This window comes from Notothenia rossii (genome assembly GCF_949606895.1).
Source record: "Notothenia rossii genome assembly, chromosome: 3".
NCBI lineage: Eukaryota > Metazoa > Chordata > Actinopteri > Perciformes > Nototheniidae > Notothenia > Notothenia rossii.
Window position 1 is genome coordinate 21,247,092 of NC_136901.1, and position 12,277 is coordinate 21,259,368.

The following is a 12,277-nucleotide window of genomic DNA, read 5'->3' on the forward strand; positions in this document are numbered from 1 at the left end:
TGAAGGCATCAGACATGTGGATGAGTAAGTTCAAGTCACTGAATGGAGAGTTGGAAAGTCTTGCGTGACAGCGAGCAGAGCTGGCGAGGGAACACAAGTGGACAGAAATGAAAAATCTTCAACCTGAAGACCAGCTGATTCTTAAAACTTGGAACGAGCTTCCTGTGACATACCACACAATGCAGCGTGTGAGTATTGCCGTATTGACCATGTTTGGCTCTACATATGCATGTGAGCAGTCATTCTCGCATATGAGGAACATTAAGACCAACCTACGCTCACGTTTAACTGATGGAAGCCTCAACGCCTGCATGAAGCTCAACCTCACCACGTATGAACCAGACTACAAGGCCATCAGCAAAACCATGCAGCACCAGAAGTCGCATTAAAAGTAAGACATATTTAATTTATTATACGTTAAAAATACTATATGGCTCTCAATGAAATATATTTAGAAATATTTGGCTTTTATGGCTCTCCCAGTCAAAAAGGTTCCTGACCCCTGCTCTGGAGGCTCGCCTACTAGATGACTCACCCGCGCTGCTGGCCAATGGAGACCGACGTTGCCACTTGGCCGCCATCTTGCCACAGGCAGTTCTCTCATTCATAACATTATGGTTTACTATTTAAATAACCATAGCTTGCTCAATTTTCCACCAATTTTCAAACGGTTTGGTTTTTTATAAACATCAACGATGTAGTTATGATACTGCATACTTATAATCATGGCCTTTCATATGAAAATAACATTAATCAGATAAAGCAATAGCTATACACACACACACAAGGTATTTATATTAAATATTTGCCGGTGTATATATTTCCATTTTTTGATTATGTTGTTAATATTTAAAATAAATTATAAAATTAAAATACATTTATATTTTATATATAAAAATCGGTCTCATGTTACCACTCTGTAAGCCAAGAGTTGTTAATTTAACAATTCCTTAGCTTGAAGAACAGGGACACAACTAATGACAATATATGTTGGTATATTATTTAGATATTCACACCTTTATCAGAAGAACCAAACCAACATAAAATGTGCTCACAGACAGGCCAGTTCTGTCTCATTTATCACAATTATTTTTGACATGAGATCTTCATATCGTCCTAGTTCTGTATTTAGTTTCTAGATTTGTAAACAAATCCAGAACCTTTGAAATATGTTATTGAAAAAAGGCCAAGAATAATATAAAATGTACCATGTGTCCTTTTGAGTCCTTCTGTAGTCCATTTGTGGTTTGTCTTGTCTCACCCCGGCTGATATATCACAAAATCCACTGTTTAAATTGTTCCCTATATTGCCCCTATGCCCCTGTAAGGTGTCCTTTGGTGTTATGAAAGGCGGCCCCCCAAAATAAATGTATTATTATTATTATTAAGAAGAACAACTTGGTGTGGTGTGGAGGGGATGTAGGAAACAGGAGCAGGTGGGGAGAGATGGGGCTTCAAGGTTCAAGGTTACTTTTATTTTCCTCACAGGCGGCAACAAAAGTCCAAAATTATACGATTTAAAATAAAAGCAATATTTGTTGCTTGATATTGAGTAAGAACATGCTTTTATGAACCACGCAGCTTCCGGTCTTCCTATAACACGTAATGCCGTGAGACTACCAATAGAAATACATTGCTTTTAAAATCGTGCTGTGCAACACGAAAAAAAGGGGGAAATCGTGTTGGTGAACACGAATCAATAGATTAAAAATGGTGTTGGTGAACACGAAATGCCATGAGACTGGGTTGGATGTGATGGTCCACTGCTCAGTGTAGCTGAGCTTGTAGGCAGAGCTCAACACCAATTACTGTCCCAATCGCTGTCTGCTAGAAAGAAGTGGAACCTGGTGGAGCAGTCACTGTCAGTAGAAACAGCACAGTTAGATCCATGTGTTGTGAAACTGCAGAGATATAAATCTTGTTCGTCTACCATGTTGGTTTTCTTCTGGGAATCTTTAATGCGACGAGCATTAAGGTCAACGGCTCACATGTGTTCAGATGTGAGCCGTTGACAGGGTCAACAGACGTAATAAAGTTGAGTCCTGCCTACTTAAAATCTGGCACACTTGGACGTGGTACTGTCATGACCATAAATAATTTGAAATGATACCCAGTCCTAGTTTAGAAATGTGTTGAGGTCTGTCATTTACAAGAAAAGAACCAAAACGTGGAACGTGTACAAAAGTCTTTATTGCAAATATGTTTCTCATTTCTCTGATGAAGTTGAAAGATGCTGCTTGGCTGAAACCGGTTTTAAAATGTAGCCAGAAGGTATTCAGACTACTTCACTTTCCTATAGTTTCCAAAAGGACTGTTCTACTATAAAGGAATGAACACTAAGAAACGGTGTCATGCTTTAGCTTATAGCCCTGATACATTCATAATCATTTTTAATAGAGATTTAAAGGTCCCATGTCATGCTTTTCTGGTTATTACCCGTCCCCTTGTGTGTTATGTAGGTTTTTCTGCATGTAAACGGTCTGCAGAGTCACAAACCCTCAAAGTACACCCTGTAGCGAGTAAAACTCTAACACAGAAAAGACCTGTCTATGCTGCCCCAAAACATCTCGTTGGAGATTTTTCTTTTTCCGTTGTTTTTTTCCTTGGTATAGTTACGTGCCCTTACCCAAATGGACCAATCTGTGGAGCACACACACACACACACACACACACACACACACACACACACACACACACACACACACACACACACACACACACACACACACACACACACACACACACACACACACACACACACACACACACACACACACACACACACACACACACACACACACACACACTCTGAGGGGTGCTAGTGGAGCCTCCCAGCGCGGCAAAACTGTGGAGCGCTTACACTCTAGGTGCTGCAGGACGCGGGAAGGGGGGGGGGCTTCAGGAGCTCCAACAGGCGTTTAGGACAGAGTGACATTTAGTGAATACACATACTATACAGAGATGCTGTATGAGAAACTAATGTGAGTTTGGAAAATTGCACAGTATAAATCTATTCTAGTAGACCTCAACAATGGAATTATGATCAGTAGAAATGGCAATGACATGGGACCTTTAATTAACCCAGGCTGAACTCTTGGCCATTCTTTAAAGTTTGTTACATTCCTTGTATATCAATTGAAGACAAGCTTTAATAAGATTCATTTCAATTTGATAGGACACTGTGTTTATACAATACGATGTACCCGGGCTAGATGACACAATCTTATTGGTTGATTGTCAGTTCTGTTATATTGTTGGTGGATATGCAAGAAACGTCATACTAGTAAGTGATCCAGCTGCTCCATCTTTCAATTTCTAAAAATATAAAACAAACATTCCTTTGAATTGTGAATTGCTCCTATTCTATCATAACGGCAGTGGAAAACGTCGACCCATTTCCCTTTTGAAATTACAGGCCTTTTCTTTGAAACAGCAATACAAAACAGTACACATCCAAATGGCACCCGGAAGTGTTGTTCCTAAGAAAGGTACTTCAAAAATAGGGTTTTTTCTAAATATGAAAACTGCTTTTTACTATATAAAGAATTGTGTGCTGTTGACAAAAGACTGACCTTACAATATAGAAACACTAATAAATACATAAAACAAAAATAAATACACAATAGTTAAGACAATGAGTGAAAACATTACAAAAGACTCAAACCCTTGTAGTGCTGTGAATGAAGACACACTTAACAAGTTTCTCAGATTATTGTGACACTATGTCATGTATATTATGTACATATGTCTACAGTACAATATCTGTCTCCACCAAACTGGTGCTGATCCCCAGAGATCTGTATCACCATTCAGTGTTTTCCTAAAATATACTAACTGTGAGAGATAATGTAAGTGAGACTTCAACATGACAGTCACTCTGTGCAAAAAAAAAAAAAAAGGCTACTATAATAAATATAGCTTAGTGATGACTGTTATTTTCTCTAGTGACAGCCATGAAATAACGTGATGACAGGAAGACAAGTCTCACAAAGTTTCCCTAAAATGAGCTTGACCTCTGGAACAAGGATCATAACAGTTAGCTTAAGATACTTTATCAATTTGTTTAATCTTTTATTCGGTCTTACTTTCACAGATTTAGTAATAATTTGTAACTGTTATGACACGTACTCACTAAAGTTTTCGCTAAGATCTGGGTACAGAATCCGGCTGGGCCAGAAATGTGCTGTGGGATGATCGGAGGGATGTAAACAAGCTTAGCCAGACAATCCAAACTCATTCCTTTACATGGAGTTTTGTTAGCCTCACGGTTAGCTACAACACAGACTGCTAACCACACCAACTTAATGTGGCAAAGGAACCTTTAGCCTGGAGGACCCCTAAGTGTTGGACTTGTAGAGGTTAATTCACCATCCGTTGTTAAAAAAAAAAAGTGTACCTCGCTGCTTTGACCCCTGTATGATGCCCGGTTTCATAGTGTTATTATGTTAAAATTGTAACTATAGTACATATTGATCTTAACATTTGACATTTTTATTGAATTAAGCAATTGTTGGTTTCTTGATCTTGTGTTTGTATAAAATTGTTATTTTTAACATTATTTAGGTAGAGGCTTTAAATAAGCCCACGTTTTTTTTTGCCTCTTCCTGCACTGTTGGTCTGTTGTTTTCTAGGATGTTTGTGTTTTATTAAATTATGCAAAACCATTAAAACCTTAAAACCTTAGTCGGCGCCCAGTACTTAGTATCTCAGTATCTACAGACATTTATTGTTCAAAGAGGACTAATTCTAATGAGTTTGGTGATCCGCTTCCTGAAGCAATACTTTAGCTAATGACTAGAGGCTCGAAAACGAATGACTTTCCCATCGTAATTAGCTTTAGTGCTAATCAGCTGTTTATTAGCTGTTAATAAGGAAACATTAAACATTACAGCAACACTATGCACTAAACGTCAGCATGAAAGCATTGTGCTTCTGCTAGCATGCTTGTGTTAGCATTCAACTCAAAGCTTGGCTGTTCCTGGCTCTTAGTCTTATTGTAAGATTTAGTGAGTACAACCTTATCATCACAAATAGGAAGGGTGGGCAAACCTATGAAAGGAAGATCAAAATTGTATGTAACTGGAATTATTCTTAATTTAGAAAAACTATTGGTAAAAGTTGGCAACTGAACCTCTTTTCACACAAAGACTCATATTTCTCCGTTTAGATATCATGCAAATGTCATGAAATGTTGTGAGACCAGGTTGGACATGGAAAACAATGGACATTATTTTGTTGGTTTGAAGTCAAACTCGTGTTAGGATCACATGAAGCCGTTACCCAGCCCCTTCTCACACTCCTCGGCCAAACACTTCCAACGCTGCCTGTTCTTCTGACATCCTTCCAACAACGGGGAGCAGTACTCCGACATGCCAGACAAGGTCTGTGACGGAGACAAAGAGATGTTATTTACCTTTGGAAAATTAAATGGGCATTGTACTAAAATACAGAATTCATTCATCTTTCTAGCAAGTGGCAAATTTAAAGGACGAATGCCATTGGCAATGTCAAAATAACTTTTCCAGCATTCATTCATTTCAATCGACACGATCTGTGGTCACTGCAGGAGAAATGGATGATATACCTCATATAACTGAGTGCAGATGGCATCAATGAAGGACACCTGCATGCTGGGAATCTTATCTCTTTTCTCCCGATTCATCAGGTCCTAAAGTGAAAGGTTCGGAAAAGAAATACTCGTAAAGCAAAATACAAAGATGGCAGAAATGTATCCAAATCACATCATATTTCGTGCTCAGTATATGGAGTTTCAGACAACAACAAGAACCACATTTTTTAACCATTAGCAGGACAGTGATCTGTAACATGCAACTATTTGTCAGGTGACACAAAAACGTCAGCTGAGCATCACCAGTTTAGCCCTTTAAATAAGATGCTGCGTGTTTTGGTGATAAACTGGAACACAGTACATACAACAATGAAAACTGAATTGAAAAAGATCCCAGTGGAATACCACAGCTTTTGTTCTACTTCTTTTAAAGGTTTGTAGAACCCTGATGTGACACTGCACTTACGATGGGTTCAACGTTCAGCTCCCGCCTCTCCTTATCCCCCTGCTCGAAGAACTCAGTGGCTACCAGCTCGGCAACCTGTATCAGAGTTCAAATGAAATCTTAAAAACAACATGTTGATTCTAAAATTTAGTGGACAAAAAAAGAACATATCAAGGAGTTATTTCTTTACACTGTTATCAATGTTAACACTTTTAGTTCCAAAAGTATTCTAAAACAAACATATATTCAAATGTGAAGAAAGGCAAAGAAGCAAACATGTATCACAAGTAAAACACAATTTCCTCTGTCAAGATCCCTCGTGTTATATCACACTGCTGCTATGCTGTTGTATTTAACCCTGGAACCCTGGCATATTTGTGGCACTTTGAATTTTAGTGGAGGTACTTTCATGAGGTTGATTTTGGAAACTAAGTTGGGATATTGTATCGTGGATACAAACTTGTCAAACAGCCTGAGTTAAATCCACTGAAAAAGAACCAGTTAGACCAAGACTCTATAAAGAAGGCAAGGAAGACCACACGCAACGACTTGAAGAAACAAGTACACTAAGAGACCAAGGGATCTGCCAAAAGAGTGCTAGTCACTGAGTTAATAGTCTCCGTGTGATTACAGAGCTAAATGAAATATGACTGCAGCCCCAGGCTCCAGGCTCTCAGTATGTGTGGAAGCCATCGGCAGCTCACTGATAATAACAGCTGACAGAGAGACAGCTTATTACAGCGACTCAAAACCAAAACTAGTCGGGCTAAATAACTTAGTCTTTATTTACTTTACCCATGTCAGTCAAAACAAAAGTATTTTTTGTCTGCATAGCTGAGCAAGTTAGCTCCACGCCAACATAACTTCAGTGCTCAGGGGCAACAGCAAGAAAAAAGCCACGACTGGATCTATGAAAGCATTTCCAACTGTTAATTGTGGGATGCTTGCACACTTTGGCCATATGTTCATAAACAGTTTGGTCAGGCAAGTAAATCCAAGTCTGTGAGGGGAGATCATATCATGTGAAACACATTATACAGTAGTTACATGACTTCAGTTAAGGAGCTTCTCCTTAGCCTCTGCAAGGGTCTATGGATAGAGGGGGTCTTATGCTGTACAGATTGTAAAGCCCCCTGAGGCACATTCGCACTTTGTGATATTGGGCTAAATTAAAGATTGATTGCTTTTCTGTTTTGGAGTGGGATAATAGCCTGAGTTCAACACAGGCTATACTCCTACATACCAGCATGAAAAAAAGTGAATATGAAACGTACTATAATTAATATTCATGAATGATTTCAGATAAACCTCAAACTAAGAGAATAAATAATCCACTGATCAAAGCGTTTATTTGTAAGCACAAAGCTTCTAACTGTATCCATGCTACACCTCGCTCTCTGTAAAGTGTCCCCACACTGTCACATGAAGGATACATTCACCCTGTCATATTGTTTATTTAAAGCTGCACTCACCAATGTTTTAATATCATAATTTGATCCACTGACTTATTTGTACTCACAAAGAATTAAAACACACAAACATGAACACATGGACAGAACCATGTAGATTTTGGTGGCAGTTCACTTCTGTGGTAAGCTACTGAATCCACTAAGCTTTAAAAAGGTTTAAACCATACCACAGGTTTAAAGGAATGACAACTAAAATGAAACTCCAATGCTCATCTAAAGCCAAAATGTACCCATGCGGAGGAGAAGAAACACTCAGTGTATCTGGTCTGGCATCAGAGTGCATGTTTGAGTTAGAGAAAGTATTTGCATGTTTACTTTCCAAATTAATTTTGAGAGGTTATCTGAGGAGAGGGCCACATCTGTTTTTATTAAAGAGCACTGACTTGTCAACACAAACACACACACAGTGTTTTGCCTGCCTGAACCTCTCTCCACTGTCAGGTTCCTAACAAGGCGCAGACTAACGAAGCTCACGGAAACATTAAGCCATAGGGAGACTGCTCTGACAAGGGGATGCTGAAAGGTGTGTGTGTGTGTGTGTGTGTGTGTGTGTGTGTGTGTGTGTGTGTGTGTGTGTGTGTGTGTGTGTGTGTGTGTGTGTGTGTGTGTGTGTGTGTGTGTGTGTGTGTGTGTGTGTGTGTGTGTGTGTGTGTGTGTGTAAAAAGTAAATACAAAGATACTGTAATTATTACAATGCTCTTTACATTTAGAAACCTAAAAGCATGTTGCGGTTCCTTAGTGATGTCACATTAGTCATAAGCAGAGGTGGAAGAAGTGGTCCCTTTACTTGAGTAAAAGTAGAAGTACTTTGGTTTAAAATACTCCATTACAAGTGAAAGTCCTGGACTCAAAATGTGACTTTAGTCATAGGACAGGAGTATTGTCAGCTGAATGTACTAAAAGTAAAATTACCCATTATGCACAATGGTATTATATTATTAAAGAATATTCAAATATGCATTACTTTAATTCCTTACAAATACATGGGAGAGCCTTCAAATATTGCCATTTGTTAATATAAAGACCATTTTAGATGTTTCTAAATATATATTGGTAGTACAGTACTGCATTATGTCCTGTGTTTTTATATGTAAAGAGTAGTTAACTATGAGTGTTTTTAGCAGCAACCAGCAGAGCGTTAGATAAATCACAGCGGTGTGTGTGTGGGGGGGGGAGGTTACCCTCTTCTGCACGGGCCAGGGCTTGGTGATGGCTGAGATGTCACATGCCGTCATCAGCATTGACCTGAAGAGGAACACAGAATGACACGTTGGTGTTCATAAAGCCACTCCCTATTTCATCGTCAACAGTAGCTCTTCAGAGCATTAGGTCATAAAACCATAGTGAGTTATGGTGCATGGCCATATTTCAGTATGTTGAAATAACACAGAAACAAAAATACCATGTTTGTGAAGAGAGAACTCGGTTAAGATGCTTCAGTTGCACAAACCTTTAATATTCAAGTTACATTTGTATCAATAGTAGTCACTTTGGAATGTTTTAACTTTTTTCTTTAAATAGCCATTGATTTGTAAAAAATAAATACTTACAGTCACACACAGCACTCATTTTGGGAGAAATGCTCATATCAAGAGTGATGTGAGTCTGTATGTTAAGAAGCCTACAAAACTGGAGCCAGGATGTGATGGGTTCCAAACCCATGGATATCATATGATAACAGTTTGCCTCTGGGCACTGAACTGAATTTATTGGCCAGAGGATATTTTGACTAAGGTATGAGTTGTGCGAACGTATGAGTTAAGAGACAATCTCTCTGAGTGGATGGTTTCCGGAAACCAGAACCTAGTTTTCAAGCAAACTTTAAGATGAAGAAATAAAATCTAAATCCTCATCAGATGATAGCTGATGGGTTCCATGGTTTGTATTTCAGCATGTGCCTTTTGCCTCTTTTGCTCTCCACAAAGAACTGTTAACCTGCATCTAACCAAACAGGCTCAAACGTGATTGGTCAACACTACTCAAATAAAAAATCAAATCAAACTTTATTTATAAAGCACTTTTAATACTCAAAGGTAACTCAAAGTGCTTCACAAACACATACAAAAAAATAAATAATACTATCTCCCCCATCCCAGGTATATTCAGAGTAACGCATTGCTTTGTGATTGAAAAGAACTCTCAATACCAACGCAGGAATAAAACAGGAATAAAACAAGAATTAAATAAGAATACAATTAGAGAAAATAGGAATATAAAATGCAATTCGGTTAAAAGCCACATTTAAAAGTTGAACTTGACTGTGAAGGTAAACCAGAGGGCTACTAATCAGGAAGTTTTAGGACGAGAAACAGGTGAAACCTGGCCTGGCTCTGCTGGGTGCAGTGTTGCAAACTTGGAACGTTATTTGAGTTTTGAAGACTTGGAACTCACCTCAGTAAGTCTCTGTGTTGTTCGTCCTCCCAAACAAACTGGCTGTTCTTGGTGAGCTCAAAGAATTCACCACGCCTTCTGAACACACACACACACACACACACACACACACACACACACACACACACACACACACACACACACACACACACACACACACACACACACACACACACACACACACACACACACACACACACACACACACACACACACACACACACACACACACTGATACAGATAATTGTCCTCACAGAATAAAACCTACTTAGGTCTTCACCACCCACTGTCTAGACTGAGGGAGGGATTTGTTAAGAGCTGTTATCACTGAGGTGGATGAATGTAAAAAAGAGAAAAAAGGGGGTAGGAAGATGGAAAACATGAAATAAAATGTAGGAAGGAAAATAATGATAATAATCTAATAATGTAGTATTTTCCTAAACCAAATTGTGGTCTCCACCAGTCCACCAATTAATATCTGTGGATGTTGCATGTTATTAAACCAACTCTCATAATTACAGAAGCAAAAATCATTGCAATAAAATCCTGCAAACTGCTTTCAGCGAAAGAGCTTGGATAAACCCACTGTACATTACCTGCATTAACAGCAGCTGTTGAACATAGTGTAGCATTGAGCAGATACTGTGGGGGTTATTTTAGAAAATACAGTTTGAACAACTTTCCAAGAGGCCCTGTTAAGCTTTTTGGGGGGTTTCCCTCTCCTGTATTGTGTTCTATAGGTTTTAGTGCATGTACATGATCTGCGAAGGCTAAAATCCCTGGGTTTCTCTGCTTCTCGAACCGGGGTCCTTCGCACAGGGACTAACTGCCAGTCCAGGGGCCTCAAGCTCAATTAGGTGGCCTCATGTCCTCATTAAGCTTTACAAGTACAAAGAGTTTCTGCATAGTAATCTAAGTGATATATTTTGTAAAGTGCTGATTGAATGTAATCAGTCATAAAACTACAGAATAACCCCTGTCTCTTCCCTCTGCCCACGTTGACTCTTCCTAAGTTTTTCCCCCTCTCTGCTGCTCTCCAGTCAGACTTCCATCTGGGCTTGACGTTTGGTACGTACTTCATGTACAGAGCCAGGTCAGTGGCCAGAATAGCCCTCTCGATCATCTTCAGAGTGGCCTTGTACTCGTCCAGGGAGAGGGCGCTCAGGATCTGGTTTCCCTGGAGAGGCAGAAAGACAAGAATAACAAGTGTGTGGGTGCAGGAACAGATTTAATGATTTACATTTTGTGTGTGTGTGTGTGTGTGTGTGTGTGTGTGTGTGTGTGTGTGTGTGTGTGTGTGTGTGTGTGTGTGTGTGTGTGTGTGTGTGTGTGTGTGTGTGTGTGTGTGTGTGTGTGTGTGTGTGTGTGTGTGTGTGTGTGTGTGTGTGTGTGTGAGAGAGAGAGCAGTCCTCTCAGGAATAGATATGTACTGATACTGTTGCCTCATGTTTGTTTTGTGATAGACCAACAAGGGGTTTCCATGACAATACTACACTGCCATAGTTTACACACACACACACACACACACACACACACACACACACACACACACACACACACACACACACACACACACACACACACACACACACACACACACACACACACACACACACACACACACACACACACACATGTTTGGAGAGTTTTAAGCATGTTAGTGGACACATTATTGTCATGTCAATTCCTTTTGCAGTGCTTTAAGACTCTTTGAAACCTCATGCAGCATGGCTTTGCACTACAGTGTGTGTGTGTTTTGCATTAGGTGAGTGTGGCTGAATGTGTCCAGCAGCAGTGGGGTTAGGTGGTGCTGTGGAGTTGGGAGTGTATTTAGAGTTTCTTTTGAGGCCATAAAGATCAGAGGAGGCTGTAAGTCACTATATTTAAGCGGGCCATCAGAGTGTGCTAGGGTAGGCTAGCAGTTGGAAAATGAGCAGAATAGCCATAATAAATCACACAGAGTGATCCAGGATACTGCAGCAACATTAGGCCTGAGAACATCCAGTACTATGCCATTAGAAAAACTCAGGTTGAAAAAAGCTCCAAGGCAATCTCTTTTTAAACAATTAAAAAGCCTTTATTATGATGGCATAATCATGCTTGACCTAAAAAAAGGGAATTTCTGCATCCACATGTTTCCTTATCCAAAGAGCACTTCAAGCACTACTATCCAAATACACTGAACAAAAATATAAATGCAACACTTTTGTTTTTGCTCCCATTTTTCATGAGATGAACTCAAAGATCTAAAACATTGTCTATATACACAAAATAACCATTTCTCTCAAATATTGTTCACAAATCTGAAAAAATCTGTGATAGTGAGCACTTCTCCTTTGCCGAGATAATCCATCCCACCTCACAGGTGTGGCATACCAAGATGCTGATTAGACAGCATGATGA

At 39.4% G+C, this 12,277-nt stretch overlaps 1 protein-coding gene across 3 annotated transcripts in view; it reads right to left on the reverse strand.

Moving 5' to 3' along the window:
• Positions 1–2,172: 2,172 nt before the first annotated feature.
• pde5ab (phosphodiesterase 5A, cGMP-specific, b) overlaps positions 2,173–12,277 on the reverse strand; it is an 89,130-nt gene continuing 79,025 nt past the window's right edge. For all 3 annotated transcript variants that reach the window (XM_079668077.1, XM_079668076.1, XM_079668075.1), the window contains exons 17-22: positions 10,951–11,051; positions 9,875–9,952; positions 8,665–8,728; positions 6,036–6,110; positions 5,585–5,668; positions 2,173–5,383 (exon numbers count right to left, since the gene is read on the reverse strand). In XM_079668077.1, coding sequence (XP_079524203.1) covers positions 5,264–5,383; positions 5,585–5,668; positions 6,036–6,110; positions 8,665–8,728; positions 9,875–9,952; positions 10,951–11,051 — 522 coding nt within the window. In that variant the 3' untranslated portion in view covers positions 2,173–5,263. The remainder of the gene's footprint in view (positions 5,384–5,584; positions 5,669–6,035; positions 6,111–8,664; positions 8,729–9,874; positions 9,953–10,950; positions 11,052–12,277) is intronic.